Raw genomic sequence first — 20,508 nt, 5'->3', positions numbered from 1 at the left:
TTTATTTACATTAATTACACTCAATATTTAATATTTTTAATAGCGGATTGTTAAGATAAAAGCGGATTTGTAAATTACAGCGTGGGTTGCAAAAGCGAAGCCGGTTGACACGTGGTTGAACACTTTGCCGGCACTGAAAAAGCGGTGAAATAAATGCACTGATAACACAATTTACCTATAACAAATTAAAGCGAATTATTAGCGGTTAATTTAAGCAATTTAAATTATAAAAATAGCGAAATGCGGTTAATTAACAATAAGCGAAAGTAAAGCGGAATTAATGGCGACTTGTTGCAACGAAAGCGTGGAAGCGAAAGATAATAAAGATAATTCGTCTTCTTCCTCGTTGACTTGGAGAAGAAGGCTAATGCGCATGTCCAGCGAGAGCGATAGCCAATCAATAATTCGTTCTATTGATGTCGACATCGATAGCCAATAGTAAAATTCAATACATGTGGCGTGATCGAGCGGTCGAGTGGCGCAAGCGTGTGAAAATTAGCGGGAACGAGCGCTTGTCAGGTGCGTATTGTAAATTTGGGGAGCCCACAGTGACGTAGTGCTCACTAAGTGGGCCTGTTCACTGAACAGTAAAGCTTCCTTGAATCAAGAACAATTATTCAATTCAAGAATTTATCAGCATTAATCAAAATAATCAAAAACTTCAAAATAATCTGCTTGGTTGAAGATTTCTTCTCTTCGTCTTGAATCGAGTTAATTTGTTTATCAGTGTATAATTACGTTAGAAATTGAGATACAATTATATAGCTTCATGTATAAATATATCTTGCAATCCATAATTAGATCCAACCATTTATCTCTAGGATCGTTATTGACCTTTTGCTATTACGGCCTCGAAGCTTAATTTCCTTATATATAGGCCCTGATAACCAGCCTTTCTTAGAAAGACGTTGACTTTCAGTGGTTGCGGTTAAGCTTATCGTCACGTTTATGACAAGTTTTTGCTGAATAACAGTTGTGTAATAGTGATGTAAATCTACGGCCGGAATTTGAATGTAAGATAACCCGTGTAAAAAAAAAATCGTCTTAAAATTGTCGTTTGTTTAAGATCTTAAACGTGACATAAACCAAGACTATTTTAAGACTTTTTTAAGACGCAAAAAAAAATTCCGAGAGCAGATTTTTGTAAATTTGGTTCTTGAATTTGTTATGAATAATTAATTTTTAGACATTTTTTAGATGATTTTACGACTTTTTAACCGTAAAATTTTTAAGTAAGATGTTTTTAAATTGAATTTAAAATTGTTAAAAAATTATTATCCGACAATTTTAAGACTTTTTTAAGACGTTTCGTTTTAATGTTCCGGGGCTCTGTCGCTGTTAGCTCTTCTTAAAATAGTCTCTAAATTTCTTTTTAAGATTTTTTTAAGACTAATTTAAGATCATTTTAAGACAATTTAAAGACGCTCCATAATAATTTTCTGGAGCTAACACTGTGATATCATCTTAAAATAGCCTGGAAATTTTTTAATAATTTTTTTAAGACTATTTTAAAATTTTTTCAAGACTATTTTAAGATTTTCTTCAAGACTATTCTAAAATTTTTTTAAGACTATTTTAAGATTTTTTGAAGACTATTTTAAGATTTTTTGAAGACTATTTTAAGATTTTTTGAAGGCTATTTTAAGATTTTTTTAAGACTATAGTCTATTGTGGAGAGGATCATCTTAATGTGAGTTTATAGAATATGCGAGAAAAAATTATTAGATAGCTCGGACTGGGATTCGAACCCAGAACCTTCCGAAGACATGTCGGCTACTCTACCATTTGAGCTATCCGGTCTATACTAAATTTCCTTTTAAATTGAAACTGTTTTTGTTTGGATTCTGTAAACTATTATCAGAATTCTAAGGGCAAAGGAACTCTTTGGAACGCCACTTATTTCGATCGAATCGGATGATCCGTTCAAAAGTTATGAGAGATTTACACACACACACACACACACACACACACACACACACACACACACACACACACACACACACACACACACACACACACACACACACACACACACACACACACACACACACATACAGAGACAGTGACATCACCGCGGAAATAGTCAGGAAAGCTTCCTAGGACCTCAAAACGTCGAGATCTGATGGAAACTCGATTTTCGAAAAACGGGGTGAAAACAATAACTTCCCAATTTTTGAAAATTTTCAATTTTCTTAGCGGGAAGTTAAAAATGAAAATTGGATTTTTGGCAGAGGTCTTATAAAAAAATTAAAAATTTGACTAAAATTTCGCAGCATTTTTTTTTTTAAATAGTTTTAATTGAAAAAAATTCCTTTATTTCAGACCTTGTTAATTATATCTCGAAGACCTATTTAAAATTTCATCAAAATCGGTCGAGTAGTTCTCGAGAAATCTTGGCCACTGTCTTTAAAAATATGTTTTTTTTTTTTTTTTTTTTTTTTTTCAACCCCGCTTTTCAGACTTATGTCTCGATGGGGGTCCGGCCGAGAACGGAGGGGGACTCCAGGCTGATCGGTACATTAAGTTTGGTAGAATAAGTTTGGCGGTATTACATACTTTTTCAGCCTGGAGAGTAATGCGGCGATGGGCGATGCGACTTTGGGGAAACTGCACGCATGTGCCTGTGCCCCACCGGTAGCATAGGGCTTGGGGAAACCATCGAAAAACCCAAACCTGTACAGCCCGGCGTAAGTTACGAGCACCGATGTTCACTGAAAATTAAATTTCAGCTCTCCGAAACTATTATTCGGATCGATTTGAAACTTTAGGACAATATTTTTAGAGATGTTGGAGAATTCAATAAGACAAAAAAAATCGATTTTTTAAAACCGTGAAACCCATGTAAGCCCTTAAATAAACTTTACTTCAAGAATTTTTAGTCTTGATTTAGGACAATGAAACTCTTCAGATTATTTTCTTGGTTTAAGAATTATTTTCTTGATTCAAGTAATTTTTTTTTTCAGTGTGTTCTTTTATCTCTTTATATTGAATTCTTCAATTTCCGGTCGTAAATTCACGGTAAGTTTGTTAGAATAGCTATTAGGAATTACACTATTATCGGTAGGGCAATTTACACACAATTGGTTACTTAGCTACTTAACTTTACACCAGTCAGTAAGAAAGACCTTATCATTATCAACTTATGACTTTTCATTTTATCCATAAAAATTTTTTTTTTCGAAGTGTTGAAAGCTGTGTTGGAACAATTCTAACAATACTTATCTAATTTTCCTTAAAAAAAAAAAAAAAAATAGACTAAGTAAATATGAACTAAAACAGATTAAAATTTAATTTAAGTTTCAGTATTGACATTATAAAATGATGAATCACCTTATTTTATTCTGTATAGAATATAACACTATTCTAATCTTTCCTTTCTAATGTATACAAATGCTGATATAATCATTCTCTGACGTAATGTCCTACACACCTACCTTATAATTTACTATTATTATTATTATTTCTACCATTCAATACAATTATTACAGATGATTAATTTTTTGTGGTGCAGATGAATAGCTCAAAATTTCTCAATCATAAAAGTAAATCATTAATTTCAATTAATAAAAATTTTCTCTAAATAACTGACCTTTAGTCTGTCACTTATAACAAGAATGCAAGTATTACTCAATAAAAAAAATAATAACTAACATTTTAATTAAACACTAACAAAGAATCTAATCACTCGCCGTTTCTGAGCGGAATGAGTCAATTGTAACATTAAATATATCATTATAACACATTTACTCTCAATTGAGTAAAACAAATAAACTGAAAATGAAAAACCAACATAGTTATAATTATTATTAATTTAGTGAAAATTAATAATTATTAATACAAACATGATTAATTGCAATGCAAATGATCGAATTCGTTGAAGCGTTAAGACCGGATTAATAATTTAAAAAAATTAAAAATGACAAATGGAGCGATGATAATTAGCAATCGAAGCCTTGAATTTTCTTTGAGATTAAAAAAAATATAAGTGATATTTATATTACTTATTACCATCTTAATTGACATTATCGATGCAAGGCGATAATAATCTCACAGATTGCAGAATTATCTATCGAAAATTACGCATTTAACTGGGTTGAGTATCACCAGCTGTCAATTTATTCGAACAATAAATCTAATTACACCAAGGACTTAAAATTAAAATTTAAACGCAGCGACAGGTTTTCTTTAATGGATTCCGTAAAGTCTTTAAGGTATTTGTGAGTAAGGTCTTTACCAAAGGCACGATAATATCTGAGAGAATGTCTAGTGTGCAAGACATACCACGCGGACGCGGATGTGGTTAAGAAATGGTACTTAAAGCGTTATCGCACGTGTCAACAGATCGGTAAACAAAAAGATTACGTATAAATAAACAATGATATTAATTATTAAAGTAAATAACAATGAAAAATAAGGAATTATTATCAATGTGGGACTTTAGTGTCTTGCTATAGAGTGGGATTTTTAAATCTATTTTTAATGATACTAAGTAGGGTTTTGTACAGAAATTAGTTGTTGTTGTGTGATATCTAGCGTGCTCAACTTATCGGGTTTCATTAGCTGTTTAGGCTGGATCAGAGACATTGTTATTGAGTGCCTAACAACAGCACGTGCTTTTATCAAATCGAGCTCCGAGTTTAATTGTAAGTAATAGGCGACTTTATGGGTTCGCGTCTAGTAAGTGTCAATTGAATGTTACAATTGAGTGCCAGTCGACTGAAAGTTCATCAGGATGACCAAAAAAACAGCCTCGGATAAGTTGAGAAGAAATCCGATCGAGAAAGCGAACCCCCTTAGCCGATTATTTTTCTGGTTTGTATTTTATTTGTTTGTTTGAGGTTGGAGGTTTTTTATTTTTTGTTTTGCTCCAGGTGGACGCTGGGGTTATTCAAAAGAGGAGCTCGCAATGGAATCACCATGGATGACCTTTACACTCCGTTACCGGCTGATAAGTCCGAGACTTTGACTGATAATTTGGAAAGGTATTTTCATTTATTATCACCGGAGTTTATTATTTTATTCTGCGGGCTATTAGTTAAATGCTTAGTGTTTGTAGAAATCAAACAGGGAGTTTATTTTCTTGTGGAATAATTAAAAGATCACGTGTTGTCGTACAATCGAAACTCGTTTTTTGGTGTTGATACTCTCTAAACATGAATTAGTGAATATTCACTTATTCCAGTGAATTTTCACTAATTCATGTTTAGAGAGTAAATAATGCTAAAAATAGAAAACGTCTGCCGGTAGTTTGATTTTATAGAATATATTATAAATCGGAAAAATTTTTTCGAAAATGTTCGCATCAAGATTTTTAAGATGTCCTCGGCTGATATTTTTTTAGTGTCTTGTATAGGCGTTATGATAATTTATTTGAAAATTATCAAAGTTTATTATTTTAACTGTTTTTCTAAAACTTTTAGTAATTTAGTATTTGGATAGCATTTTTAAAATGACGAAAGGTAATAATTTATTACTTCATCTATCCGATTTGATCAATGTTAGTTTCTTCTGGAAATTATTTTAATGAGCTATGAGCTAACTGTATATTTGTGACTCATCGATAATTTCTGTGAAATTCTGTCTATAACTTAAGTTTAATGTTAGAACTGTCTTGAGGCGGTGTCAATGATTTCGTAAACGATTATACGTCCTTGACACCCGAGTTGAAAAAATTAATTTAAATGAACTTAACTGCTATACTAAAACAATTGATTTAAGCTCATATAAGTTTATTTTTTCGACTCAGGTAGTGTGGCACAATTATTATTTTATAAGAAAGAGATTCTTAACTTATGATATATTATAACTAACTTCACAATTTTACTACAGGGCTTGGAATGATGAGTTGAAAAAGCTGAAACCCAATCGAACTCAGAATAACGATGATAATAATAAAAAAAAACCAGCTAAGCCAAGTTTGCTTCGAGCAATCATCAGAACTTTTTGGATGAAGTTTGCAGCGATAGGAGTGCTCCAACTGTTTGAGCAGCTTGTCTTATTTAACTTGCAGCCCATCATCCAAAGTTGGGTAATTTCGTATTTCGGAGCTAAGAATGAAAACTCGATGACTCAAAATGAAGCCCTAAGCTGGGCTGTAGCGCTTATCATCGTTACACTGGGAATCACGTTGATTATTCATCACACGAATTTCTTCGGGGAGATATTAGGGATGAGAATGAGACTGGCTTGTTGTTCTCTGGTCTACAGAAAAAGTTTGAAACTGAGCAAAACTGCGCTGGATGATACTCCGGCCGGCCAGGTTGTGAATCTTCTCAGTAACGATGTCAACCGCTTCGATTTGCTCCCTGTGCTCTTTAATTATCTATGGATCACACCACTTCAGGTAAAATTTGAGTGAGTAGTGTGTTAGAGGTGAATAATTTAAAAATTGTGTTGCTTTGTCATGACTAGATCATTGTGATTGGATACATAATCTGGCGCAGTATCGGGGTATACACTCTGGTGGGCTATGGAATGCTCTTTTTGATAACGATTCCGATGCAAGGCTACGTAGGAATTGTCTCAGGAAAACTCAGAAATGTTACTGCTAAATTGACTGATCGACGAGTCCAGCTCATGAGTGAACTAATTGCCGGCATTCAAGTATGTTGATATTTATTAAAACGGTTAACAATGGTGTAGCGTGAGATAGTTGTATAAATACGAGTGCGTAGCTAGTTGCCTTCAAATATATTAAAATCAATTTAATAAACAAGTCGCTCAAGAAATGTTTATTTGAGAAATCTAAAATATATGAATTTAGTGAAATAATTAAAAATTTTTTACTAGACGACATATGTCTAGTGACAGTCAAAATTAAATCACTTTTATGAAACTACACTATAAAAAAAAACCAGTGTGAGTCCATGCGGTGTACGGTGTTAAAAATTCCGGTGTTAAATTCAACATCGAAATCGGTGTAGCAGTAACACCATTCGCGGTGTAAATATTTTTTTTCGGTAATAAATCGGTGTTATAAATTTTCCGGTGTTGATAATATTTTAACTAACACAATTTTTATAATTAAACTTTTTATGTTTAATAATTAAAAATAAAAAATCAAAAAAAGTTAATATTTAATTTAGAAAGTTTAAAATAATAAAATATTAAGTAGACAAAAATTTTTAATTAAAATAAATACACTGTAAAAAATTTCGATGTAAAAGTGGACCCGGAGCACTTTACATGGCCGTGTAGTGTGAAATAATGGTGTGAAATTTTCTCGGTGTAAATTTTTGATCCGTGTTACTTTAACACTATTATTAAAAGACAATTTTGGGACATCATATAAATAATCGGAAACTCCAAAATATTGCATTTTAGTAATAATTTCATAACTTTAAAGTATTTTTTTTTAAGATTTTCGGAATACTTCTAAGATAATTTTAGAGTCAATGCAATTTATTTGAAGCAATTGAATTGAAATTTTATTCTTAAATCTTATGTGGAACCTTTTTTGAATAATCTTAAAACATTTTTTTAACTATTTGAGAGAAAATTTTGAATACTTTTGAGACATTTTTCGGATGTTTTTGAGACAATTTTGGAACATTTCTTGGACAGTTTGAGAGTGTTTTTACAACAAATTTGAAACATTTTTAGAACAATTTTACGACAATTTTGAACGTTTTTTAAATGATTTTCAAAGAGATAATTTATTTTTGCACAGCTGTAGATTTGTCCCGAAATTAATGAATGAAAAATTTTTTGGACAATTTTAGGACGTTTTTGGGAGAATTTAAGAATTTACGAATTACCCATTTACGGTGAAATTCAAAGAATTTTCTTTTATAATGATAATATAATGCTGTTGTATAAGCTATGGGAGACTATGTGTTACAATATGAGTTTATGTGCAAATGAAATATCTGAAAAAAAAAAAGCAAAGTTATCAAATTATTAATTTATCATGTTTAAAGCATCCATTATATTGTGAAAAACATCATGGTTACGATAAAAATAATTATTATATTGTTCCTAAACATTTAATATTGTAAATATTATTTAACTTGTTGTATAACATTCATTAAATCGATTTCTGCGTAATTTTATAAATTGAAAATTCTTAAATAAATGTTACTTATCTCATTTACATAAATATTAAATATTAGTTACACCGATATTACACTGGTTTAACACCGGATTTTTAACACCGTAAAAGAGCACCGCTACACCGGTGTTAATACACAGGTGTTACATAGCGATGAGTCCATTTCAACAACGCTGTTTTATAGTGTAATTTCAAGTTTATTTTAAGATACTGATGAAGGTTATGTATATTAAATACTTATCCTCTGCTAATTGTATTTAGGTTCCCTCACGGTTTTGGAAATACCGTAAGGATTCGGTATTTATACGATATAAATGCTGTATTTTTACCGTAATACTTCAGTTATTTTAGCCAGTTTTTTTGTCGAATTATTACGAAAAAACTACGAAATAAATTTAGAATATTTACGGCAATACAATAGAAAAATTACGGTATATTAAAGCATTTAAACCGTAAATGTACCGCATATTTACTGTATGTCTGCGGCATTATTGCAGCAAAAAACCGGAAAAGAAGATCCCTACTTTTTATTACCGGTAAAATACCAAAAATATGCTGCTTTACTACTATTTTTCAATAGCTTAAAATTTTTTTTTATAATATTATAAATTATCATGAATAATTTTTAAGAGGTTGATAAATTAATTTCTCTGATTTTATTATTATTATCATTTTTTTTAGTCCAGACCGGGATTCGAACCCGGATCATCTAGTTACGCGCCGAAGGCTCTACCAGTTGAGCTATCAGAGACACTAGTCGTATCTATTTACTCAGTCACCTAATAAGACTCACCGAGTAATGAACACAACCGTCCATCTTACGGTAGAAAGCATTATATCTTTAATTATATCAGTATAAACGCGGTAAAATTGCAGTATATCTTTGGTATTTTTACCGTAGAAATACCATTTTATTATTGTAAAATTATAGTATTATTATAGTTAATACATAAATTTTTTACGGTAAAAGTTCTAGAGTTTTATGGTAATTTTATCGTATTACTAGCTGTTACCCGCCAGCTCCGCTGGGCACTTAAAACTATATTTAGAATTGAATAGAATTGTATTTTTAGATCTAGACTTGAAATTTAATTGGAGTATTTTTTTGACTTGCACAGATTCCAAATTCCATCGGATTGGCCTGTACCTTTTATCCATGTGATTATTCTGGCTAATATTCATTGTAACTTTCAATGTGCAATCACTATAACATTACCGTGGCTATGTTTCAAAAATCAATAATGATTGACATGAAGAAAAAAATTTTTAAATCTGTTGACCTTGAAGGCCATCCCTGTAATTTCCTGTTTCTCTTAAGATTCTATCAAATTTTATATCTGTAGGAATTGTATTTGAAGAATATGAATTTATTGACAATTATCACTTCCGCACTTCTATGTTGGGGAAGAATTTCGTAAAATCCTATTCGAGATGATTTCTACATTATAAATAAAAGGTTCCAACAAAACTTCGAGTCCATAGAAACTATTGTTTGCAATTGGGAGATTTTCATTGTTAACACCCCCGCAACCCCTTTTAGAATTAGAATTCGAGAAAATCCATTCTCAGCTGAACTTGACATTATCCACGAAGATTCCTACTAAATTTAGAATCTATAGAAGTTACAGTTTGGAAATTAAAATTTTAGATTTTAACACCTACCCCTGCAATCCCTATCGGAAGTAGAATTTTTTAAAATCTGTTTTGAGATGATCTCCTCATGACAAATAAAAGATTTCTACCAAATTTACAGCTTCTAGAAGCCATATTTTGGAAATTAAGATTTTTTTATTGTTAACCCACCCCCGCAATCTTTATTAGGGATGGTTCGTCGTAAAATCTGCTTAGATTATTTCTACATCACATATAGAAGATTCTTACCAAAGTTGGAGTCTATAAGAGCTATTAAAAAGGGAACTTCTCATTGTTAACGCCCCCGCAATCCCTTTTGGAGTTAGAATTCGAGAAAATCCATTCTCAGTTGAACTTGACATTATACACGGAGATTTCTACCAAATTTGGAGTCTGTAGAAGTTACAGTTTGGAAATTAAAATTTTTGATTTTAACACCCACTCCCGCAATCCCTATCGGGAGTAGACTTTATTGAAATTCATTTTGAGATGATCTCTATACTACATGAGAAATAAAAAATTCCTACCAAATTTGCAGTTTTTAGAGGCTATATTTCGAAATTAAGATTTTTTATTGTTAACACCCCCAACCCCGCGATTCTTATTAGGGGTGGTTCGTCGTAAAATCCGCTCTTAGATCATTTCTAAATCACAAATAGAAAACTCCTACCAAATTTGGCGACTATAGGAGTTGTAGCTTGGAAATTAAAAAATTTTAATAGTAAACACCCACCCCCGCAAACCCCTGTGAGGTAAGCTGTGGTAAAATTCGTTCGTATATTATTTCTACATCTCTTACAGAAAATTCCTACCTAATTTGGAGTCTATAGAGCTATAGTATGAAATCGGGAATTTTTCATTGTTAATGCCCTCGTAATATTTTTTGGGGTGGGATACGGTAACATTTTTTCATGAATTATTTCTACATCACATATAGAAGACAGCTACCAAATTTGGAGCATTTAGGACCTATAGCTTGGAAATTTAAAGCTTTCATTGTTAACACCCACTTCCGCAATCCATATTGAGAGTAGGTTGTCATAAAATCCGCTCTTAGATCATTTTCACATCACATATAGAAGATTCTTACCAAATTTGGAGCTTATATAAGAGCTACAGCTCAGAAATTTTAAATTTTTATTGTTAACACCCATCCCCGCAACCCCCTGTGAGGGTGAGATATCAGAAAATTCTTTCATAGATTATTTCTACATCTTTTACAGAAGATTCCTACCAAATTTGGAGTCGATAGGAGCTATAGTTTAAAAACGGGAATTTTTCATTGTTAACGCCCCCGCAAACCCCCTTGGGAGAGGAATTTCTTAAAATCCGTTCTTAGCTGACCTCTACATGGTGAAAGTAATATTCCTACCAAATTTCAAGTCTCTAGCTCTTATAGTTCCAGAGATATCGTGATGAGTGAGTATATACGTGGAAATCTCTTATATATATATATAGATTTCTGAACTTTGCAGCAAAAGTACGGTAGAAATGCTGTAGAACTATATTAAAAAAACTGGCCAAAATAACCACAGAAATACCGTATTATTTCAGAATTATAACGGTTAATTTATGGTAAACGCATTAATACCGAAAATTTACGGTATTTCAAAAACCGCGAGGGCTTAACATATTTTGTACTTCTTATACAGTCTGTATTATTAAAATTATTCTTAATTTCTTCGACAGGTTGTAAAAATGTATGCATGGGAGATACCATTCAATAAAATAGTCACACGAACGAGATTGAATGAAATAAAACAGATACATCGATCAAACAACATTCGTGGATTGTATTCCAGTTTATCAGAGTTCACACAGAAGGCGATGATGTTTATGACGCTGGTTATCTTCATAATGATCGATGACAATCCAATAACTCCCGGAATCACTTTCCAAATCTCAATTTACTACAGCACTCTCCAATTGCTCATGACAATATTCTTTCCGATATCAATTATTTCGCTGATTCAGGGTATCATTGCAGTCCAAAGAATTGAGGTGTGACAATTTAATAAAACCAACCTGTCAATTTTGCATAAAAAATGATCCTTAATTTAATTTTTTTCAGGAATTTCTTTTATTAGAAGAAGTTAAAGGAAATGCAGAAGTTGAGGACAAAAAAGAGTTAGAAGTTCCAGCAATTGAAGACAAAAATTCTGAAAAGAAATCTAACTCAGGAGCTGTAGTTGTTAAGTTGAGTAAAGTTTCAGCTAATTGGAAGTTCGGACAATTGCCTCCAACTCTGTGTGATGTCTCACTGAAGATCAACGGAGGAGAACTTTGTACTCTTGTAGGTCCAGTCGGTTCGGGCAAAAGTTCTTTTTTAAATTTGCTCCTGCAGGAGCTGCCAGTTGGTGCAGGAACAGTTGGACTCTTCCAGTTCTCTGATGGAGAATCAGCAGATGTAAAATCTCAATCAGGATTTATAAAGGACAATCCTGAAATGAAGATATCATACGCTAGTCAGGATCCGTGGCTCTTTACAGGAACTGTGAGAGAGAACATTCTATTTGGACTAGAGTATGATGACACACGCTACCAAGAGGTGAGAGTGATTTGATTATTTGCATTTCAAGTATTATCTGTTATTATCTTTACGATTGGAGTTGATTTTAGGTAACGAAAGTTTGTTCTCTTCTGCGGGATTTCAAACATCTACCCAACGGAGATCTAACTATAGTCGGAGAACGAGGAGCTTCACTGTCAGGTGGCCAGAGAGCGAGAGTCAATTTGGCCAGAGCAATCTACAGACAAGCTGATCTGTATCTTCTAGATGATCCATTGAGTGCTGTTGATGCACGTGTCGCTCGACGGCTCTTCAAAGATTGTATCCTCGAGTATCTGAAAGACAAAACGCGGATCTTAGTTACGCATCAACTCAATTATCTCAAGCAGGCTGATACTATTGCAGTTTTAGAGCGCGTAAGAATAAAAGTTCTTAATATTATCTTTACAATACTCGTGATAACTCTGTTTATCTTACTAGGGCTCGATCAAACATCACGGAACTTTTGATACTTTAATTCAAACGAGTTCTGTTTTCAATAATATGCTCAACGCTCTAAAGAAGAACGAGGACGAAAAAGAAACTGAAGCTGTTGTTGAAACTGCCAAGGAACAAAGTCATGATAAGCAAGAGACGGAAGTCGCAAGCGAAAAAAATAATTTCTTCCGTCGGGCCAAGACCAGGATGTCCCAAATTTCGATCAGATCTCACGATAGTTACAAATTTGTAAATATTCTCTTCGAGAACAGTAGATCTACTGAACATAATTAACTGAGCAATGTTTCAGATGGTCAATGAAGACGCTGACGGAGTGGATCTCAAAAATACTATTCCCGACGAAGTAAAGGGCGAAGGATTCATCTCCAAGGAGATTTACTTTCGATATTTCCGCGAAGGTGGTGGGCTCATTGGATGCCTTCTGCTTATCCTGATGTTCATTCTGACCCAGGTTGCTGCGGTCGGTGTCGATCAGTGGATGACTTTCTGGACAACTCTAGAAACATTCAGGCCTTGTATCCAAAGTGCAGGCGGTGTCTGTCCAGGGGCTGTACTTGAATCTAACGCTCTCATTAACAATACGATATTGAGCTCACTTCTTGATAGCGATGGTTTGCTACCCGCCGAAACCGCAGTCTACATCTACCTCGCTCTTCTCATCACTTTCATCACTCTGTCCATGTCTAGGGCCCGTTTTCTCATATGGGTCGGCATGAGAGCTGCACGCAAGCTCCACAATCAAATGTTTTCTAATCTTCTCCAAGCGACCATGTATTTCTTTAACACTAATCCTTCGGGTAACTATTTAAACCATCTTGAAAAATTTAATGAACTCTTGATTTATCCATTCAATTCAATTAAATGAAATTATGATGTTATTTTTTTTTTTAGGTCGACTTTTAAACAGATTCTCAAAAGATGTTGGAGCGATGGATGATTTACTTCTACAATTCATCATAGAAGCATCTCTTATTTTAATGGAAGTCCTCGGAATCTTGATAAATATCATCACTGTTAATGTCTGGATGTTAGGAATTACGATTATCGTCGGGATCATATTTTACTTCTTAACATTTTTCTATCTAAAGTCTGCTCAAGATGTTAAACGACTTGAAGGAATCGGTAAGAATAATTAGGTTTTAGATAAATCCTTCCTTTTTTTTTTGTAATAGTGAAGTTAGTTTTGATTTTCTTCGTTTCTTCCAATTTCCAGCGAAAAGTCCAGTTTTTACGCACGTAGTCACGACAATGAACGGACTAACTACAATAAGAAGTCGAGGCAAAGATGTGCAACTGATGTTACGGAATGAATTTGATCGGTATCAAGATGATCATACCGGAGCATGGTATTTAGTTATAGCTTCTGGAACAGCATTTGGCTTTAGTATTGACCTTGTCGCTTGTACGTTTATTGCCGTTTTGTGTTTCTTACTCATTCTTATAAATCCAGGTAATTTTAAACTTTAATCTGATAAAAGTTAGTTTCACAAGTTTATTCTAATTATAACTTTGAATACATCACCAGAAAATACATTTGGGGCGTCGGTTGGCTTAGCGATATCTCAGTCATTGGCTTTGACGGGAATGCTTCAGCATGGAGTGAAGCAAGCAACCCAAGTACAGTCGCAGATGACAGCTGTTGAGAGAATAATTCAGTATACAAACTTACCAAAAGAAGGTCCAATAGAATCATCGAAACCGTTGCCTGAGAACTGGCCATCTAAAGGCCGACTTCATTGGAAGAATGTTTATCTCAGCTATAAAAAAGACGATCCTGCTGTTTTGAAGGTATACAAGTCTCGAGTTATAATTAAGCTTGCAAGTAAATTTCAGATTAATTCAATTAGATTTTTTTTTTGCTGATTAGAACATTGACCTGATGATCGAGCCGGGCTGGAAAGTTGGCGTTGTTGGAAGAACTGGTGCCGGAAAATCCTCCTTGATATCTGCGCTCTTTCGACTAGTCGATGATGGTCTCGAGGGGCAAATAATTATTGACGGTGTAGACACTAAAACAATCGGTCTTCAAGATTTACGATCGAGTATATCAATAATTCCACAGGAACCTGTTTTATTTTCTGAGACACTGCGATACAATCTCGATCCCTTTGGGAAATACACTGACATAGAAATCTGGGACGCGTTGAGGGAAGTTGAATTGAGTAACTTGGGCCTCGACCAATGGGTCACCGAAGGCGGAACAAACTTCAGCGTTGGTCAGCGTCAGCTGATTTGTCTCGCTCGCGCTCTGCTGAGAAACAATCGGATCCTGGTTCTCGACGAAGCCACCGCCAATATCGACTCTCGGTATGTACCATCCCTGCTCTTATAGACTCAAATCTCTCAAGAATGTGTAACTTTTTAACGGTTGTTTTGATGATAGGACTGATGCGTTGATCCAGCGAGCAATTCGCTCGAAATTCGCAGACTGCACAGTTATAACAATAGCTCACAGATTAAATACAATCATCAACAGCAATAGGATTCTAGTAATGGATAATGGATGTGCTGTGGTGAGTGATCAATTAAATTTTCTCTATTTATTTCTTTCATTTATCGATTACTAATCTTCTCTTTTCAACAGGAATTTGATACACCGTACGAATTACTGATAGAAAAACCAGATAGCATATTCGCCAAAATGGTCGAACAAACCGGGCCATCCATGACTGCTAAAATACTCCACGAAGTAATGGAATTCCATAATCAACGATCAGCTCATGATACCAATGATTCTCCTGCTGTAGATACTCTTGATTTATCATCTGATGATACAAAGCTTTAAAAAATATCAAAGCAAGCTCACCGTGTGTTATTTATTACCTCATTAATGTAAATCATTGCCTTAGGATTTTTAATAGGTATAAACTATTGTTAGAATTTTTAAGTTTACCAAATTCTTAGCGAATTCTTAAGCACGACTAGTTTTTTCATAAATATATGTATAAGTGTTGAATATTGTAAGTTGATACACAAATTAATAAATTACTCTTACAAAATATTTTGTTACTAATTTTTGTTACAGTAATCTTTTCAGATAAAATAGGTATATATTGTTTTATCAACAAAAAGATCTTGAGGGAACTATGCATAGTTATCTTTTAATAATTTTTATGCAAATCAGTATATTTAATAGTATTTTAACGAATCAAAGTAAATCAATGTATTCAACTGGTTAAAATATTTTTTAGCGCTATCGTTTCTCTCAAAAAACGTGTAATCATCAGAGTTCTTATAAATATTCAAAAACTAATGCATTTGCGTCAACAAAAAAAGTCTAAGCACATATAAACGATAAGAATAATTGCAATACATGTTCAGGGTTTGAGTTTTAATCATCGAAGGATTTAATTGCCACGTAAAGATAGTTATATAAGACAATTATATTTCTATCACGAAGTGTTAACAAAAAAGCTGTTATCGGTCTACATGAAATTAAATCATTAAACTATTAAAATGACGTTATTCCAAATTTATAAATGCATTATCGATTGTAGAATCATTTAAACTTCTCATATCATATCCCTGAACTCTATCATTGATTAACATCATTACTTATCAATCAGAATATAAACTTATATAATCTTAATATTCACCTTCACATGTAATATCGATCATATTTTTAGACATCGGATTGGAGATAAAAATGTTATCAGTGTCGACGAAAACCACGTATTCTTCTTCAAAAAAAATAAATCGGGTTTTTTGTTTTTAAAAGTCATTTAATTTATTTTAAGTAATTACCTAGTGGAAAAATTTATGTGATAGCCGATTTGGTAATTAAACCTTCAGGTTATTAATTTGTCATTAAATTTGAGATGATAAATTACAAATTTATTTTTAATTAATAATTAATGAATAATTTTTTGCTATTTATTGAAAATCAATATAGAAATTTATTATTTCAGCATTTTTAACGAAAAATAATTTAATCCTGGTGTTTCGGTATATCGGTATTTCATAAAATTTTGCTTTTAACGAACTAATATTGATCGATGTCGAATTTTCAGAAGATCTTTCACTTCAGTATTTAATTAAAAATTAAAATAAATAACTGAGATTTTTTTATTTTAAGATTCTTACCCCACAAAATTTAAAATAAATTGGATTATATAATTAAAAAAACAAAAAAAAAGTAAAATAAAATGAGACTTCATAATGTTGTATCATTATCGAGGATGGGATCATTGACCTGTAGAATTTCATCTAATATTAGATTTTCTGATTTCGTATACTGTTGTCAACTTGAAGCAAAAATAGAGGAGTGTATAAATTAACTGAAGAAATTTTAGAGAATTTGGATTTGTACTTTTTGTTGAAAAAAATTGATTCAATCAAATTTGTGATTTTTTTTTAGTTTGAATTTTTTGAAATTTTCTGCTTAATAATTTTTTCATGCAGAAACTACGATGTTTAAAGTTTTGGTTCACTTTTTGAAGAAAAAAAAAATATAACCTAAAATATATATATCATGTACTATAATGATGAATAAGGAAAAAAACTTTTGTCAAGAGTTATGTTTTGTGAATAATTTGAATTTCATAGCAAAGGTGAAAATTCTTTCTGCCTAAAAATTTGTTACTTATATTTTTATTGAAATTTTTCTTTCAAAAAAAATTACTGAAAATAATAAAAAAATCATGGCCGTTTTGAAAAAAAAAAAAAAAAAAAAAAAAAAAAAAAAAAAAAATATTTTGTAACAACATAATATTAACGGCTCCAATTTTGAAAAAAAATTTTTTTTCATATAAAGAACACTTGTAGAATTCAAAAATTTTGTTCAAATTTGCTTTCCACCAAAGATACTATTTTTTATTTTTCAAAGTCTTTTCTGAACTTTGGATAACTTTCTAATTTTTTCAGTGAATCTTGTCGACTCATCCGAAAGCTTTTGTTTAAATGATAGGTTTTTTCAAACTTTTTCTAGGTCCCAAAATTGTCTCAATCAAATTACAAAAAGTTTTGCCCAAAAATTAATTTTAGCCCCTTTTCATCAATAAGGGAATTTAAAGAATCAATTTTTTTCATCACACCTCATACTTCTAAACTATAATTGTTTGTTCCGATTTTTATGTGAAGAAATAGCTATAAGATCAAATTTATTAGCGAGATTTCCAACAAATTCTACTAAAAACTCCTTACAGTTCAACCACGAATTGTACAATCAGATCATTAGATTTATTAATAGAAATAATTGGGTGTAATGCGATATTTATTAAAAAAAAAAAAAACGCAACATAAATTTTAGTGATGTATTAATTACATTATAAACATTTAATCTACTTTGTACGTCTTAATGGATTTCAATATACTTAGAATACTTTCAACGACAGATTCAATTAAAGAAATTGATTATCTTTGGATTAAAAATAATCTTTCTTATAGGCAGTCATTATTATAAAGCTATTAAAAATTGTTTTTCATCCGTTCTAAATGGCCTTTAACGATTAGTAAAAATGATAAATTCCTGATATTTAGCGGGCATCGCGGGACTTGTTAAATCACTGTTGTTGAACTTACATCTTCGGAAAGTTAGAATAACTTGAAAATAGTCTAAAATTTTAATGAACGACTTTAATAACAATCAAAATTCATTCCAGTGATTCATTTGTCTTGATCAAAAAGTAATTATTTATTTTATTTATAACTTTCAATAATTAATTAATGAGAATCATCATTTGTAGAATAATAACTTTATTTATATTTTATAGAATCGTCGAAGTTTTGATTAATCCACTAATAAAGAATGTCACTATTTAAAGTTTTATTTATAATTGTAATTATGATTACTTGTGTATTGGCACGAAGTTTGCAACAGAATAATTTCTCAAACGAATCAACGGATTTCATCAAAATTGAGTCACCGTCATTAGAGGTAATTTTATCTGGGCTCAATTTTTTTATTTTAGTTTTAATATACTTTTTAATATTCCAGAACCTCCCAAATAAATTCAAAATTCCGCTGGCAAGAACAAAAAGATCTACTCGGAGAAGAGAAAAGAATCGTTCAGTTTTGAGATGTTACTTTAACGCCATAACATGTTTTTGATAGACATCTAAGAAAATTATTTTTCAACTGTTAAAATTAGGTAGTTTTTTCAAATTTATTATTTTTATATATTAAATTATGATCTTCAATCACCAGTATTATGAATATCAACTACTATTGAATCAAATATTGAATATGAAGTCAAATAAATCTCTTTTCAATTTTACCTAATTTTTTAGTCACTTTCCCAAATTTTAGTCCGTAACCTATTTTTTCGTGTTTGACGTGGTATTTTTTACGGTCATAAGTAGAGTGCAACTTTATCGACTGGAGCTCCAGTTTTTTTTACGAGCTCAAAAACATTAATTTTGTGTCATTTTGAGCTCTTCAAATCGCAATTACTTTTGAATGAATGAACCCTGATAGCCAAGTTGGCCGCAACTTTCTGTCAATCTACTGCCGCAACTTGTCACCAACTTGGCGGCAACTCTTGGAAAGTAACTCGGTTGGTGTCAACTTGTTCACCAAGTTGTCGGCAAAAGTTGCTCTGAAACTTTTTCACACCAAGTTGACGATAAGTTTCTCAAGAAATTTGGCGACATATTGCAGCAGTAGATTGGTCTCTTTTTTCTCAGAAACTTGTAGCCAACTTGGCGCCAACAGTTACAAATTCGGAACTTGACCGCAAGTTGTCGCTAAGTTGGTGGCAACTATCTGACACCAACTTGGTTGGTCTGAAACTGTGGCTATTAGGGAACCGATTTCCACGCGGTTGGCAGCATTCGACGTAGTTTTTTAGGCCTCATTGAAAATCTTTAAGTTTAAATTTATCGAACAAGGAATTTCGAAGTGATTCTGAAAAAACACTTTTTTCGGTTTTCTTTCGATAACGATAACTCACAAACGAATCAACCGATTTCGACCGGGCTGGTGGTGATCGACATGGTTTTTTGATGTTAAGAGCTGATTAGTTTTTGGAATCGACCGGTAGGGCCGTTTAAAAGTTATTAAAAAAAAAACACATTTCAAAAAAATTTTTTTTGTAGTTTTTTTGAGATTTTTCAAAATTTACCGGTTCGAATCGGTCCAAGGTATATTTAAAATCTAAGTTTGGTCAAGCCCTTTCGAATAGCGCCAACCGCGAATAAATCGGTCAAGCCGTTCAAAAGTTATAAGAAGGTGTCATACATACACATACACACACATTATTTTGATTTGTCAATAATGATCAATATGGTCACCGATCAATATATAATTTTTATATGAAAGTACATTATGTTTTAACAGTACATAAATTTCTTCCTTGCCAATTTGCGTTCTTTACTTTGTGGTCCAAGGACGTTCTACTTTATAGATAGTATATTATACAATAGGAATATCAAAACATTTACTGAAGATCCGAAGGCTAATTTTTGAAAGTAGAACAATTCATTTCGTAAGTCAAAGGTACGATTCTGTATTGTAATTTTTCTAATTTATGTGACTGATTTATTCATTAAGTGCTTGGAAAATTAAAATATTAAATATTGTAATTCTATCTCAAGCTTCTGCTATATGAAACAATTAAAAAGCTTGCATGAGATACACACATTGCAGACCACATTAGTTAATTGATCTCATTATTTTCATCAATATTTAAAACCTAATGAGTATGAATAATTGTAAATGTAAATGATCAATCGCACTCAAGCGTAAACGCTTGAGAGATGATTGATAATACGATTCGAAATATTGAGTTGAGTAATTGAGATTCACGATAAAATATAATAATCGACCTTGCATTGATGCAAATCAATTGTGATTAAATATCTCGATGTATTGCTTAAATTG

The 20,508-nt window shown here is 32.1% G+C and overlaps 1 protein-coding gene and 1 long non-coding RNA gene across 4 annotated transcripts; both read left to right on the top strand.

Annotated features, from left to right (window-relative positions):
- The first annotated feature begins 4,037 nt into the window (after positions 1 to 4,037).
- Positions 4,038 to 15,688, top strand: LOC123266570 (ATP-binding cassette sub-family C member 4-like). Its single transcript, XM_044730872.1, has 15 exons — positions 4,038 to 4,812; positions 4,872 to 4,982; positions 5,830 to 6,343; positions 6,412 to 6,603; positions 11,372 to 11,683; positions 11,754 to 12,230; positions 12,302 to 12,607; positions 12,672 to 12,917; positions 12,979 to 13,486; positions 13,581 to 13,811; positions 13,903 to 14,139; positions 14,215 to 14,477; positions 14,557 to 14,996; positions 15,073 to 15,202; positions 15,274 to 15,688. Exons 1-15 carry the CDS (start codon positions 4,733 to 4,735, stop codon positions 15,472 to 15,474), a joined length of 4,248 nt encoding a protein of 1,415 aa, XP_044586807.1. The 5' UTR covers positions 4,038 to 4,732; the 3' UTR covers positions 15,475 to 15,688.
- Positions 15,689 to 18,093: 2,405 nt separating this feature from the next.
- Positions 18,094 to 20,179, top strand: LOC123266591. Of its 3 annotated transcripts, none has more exons than XR_006509810.1 (3): positions 18,102 to 18,313; positions 18,401 to 18,778; positions 19,966 to 20,179. It is a non-coding gene; the product is annotated as an uncharacterized LOC123266591 (long non-coding RNA). The 3 variants fall into 3 exon arrangements; XR_006509808.1 differs by lacking the exon at positions 19,966 to 20,179 and having other exon boundaries at positions 18,107 to 18,313; positions 18,401 to 18,564; positions 18,625 to 18,904; XR_006509809.1 differs by lacking the exon at positions 19,966 to 20,179 and having other exon boundaries at positions 18,094 to 18,313; positions 18,401 to 18,904.
- The last annotated feature ends 329 nt before the right edge of the window (positions 20,180 to 20,508 follow it).

Source organism: Cotesia glomerata, linkage group LG6 (genome assembly GCF_020080835.1).
Source record: "Cotesia glomerata isolate CgM1 linkage group LG6, MPM_Cglom_v2.3, whole genome shotgun sequence".
Classification (NCBI taxonomy): Eukaryota; Metazoa; Arthropoda; class Insecta; order Hymenoptera; family Braconidae; genus Cotesia; species Cotesia glomerata.
This window is presented reverse-complemented; position numbering and strand designations above follow the sequence as displayed.

Excerpts from the sequence above, each read along its gene's own strand:
- LOC123266570 (XM_044730872.1), top strand. The coding sequence starts at position 4,733 with ATGACCAAAAAAACAGCCTCGGATAAGTTGAGAAGAAATCCGATCGAG. Across the intron at positions 6,344-6,411 it reads TATGGATCACACCACTTCAG|ATCATTGTGATTGGATACAT; the intron begins GTAAAATTTGAG and ends TGTCATGACTAG. Across the intron at positions 15,203-15,273 it reads TGGATAATGGATGTGCTGTG|GAATTTGATACACCGTACGA; the intron begins GTGAGTGATCAA and ends TCTTTTCAACAG.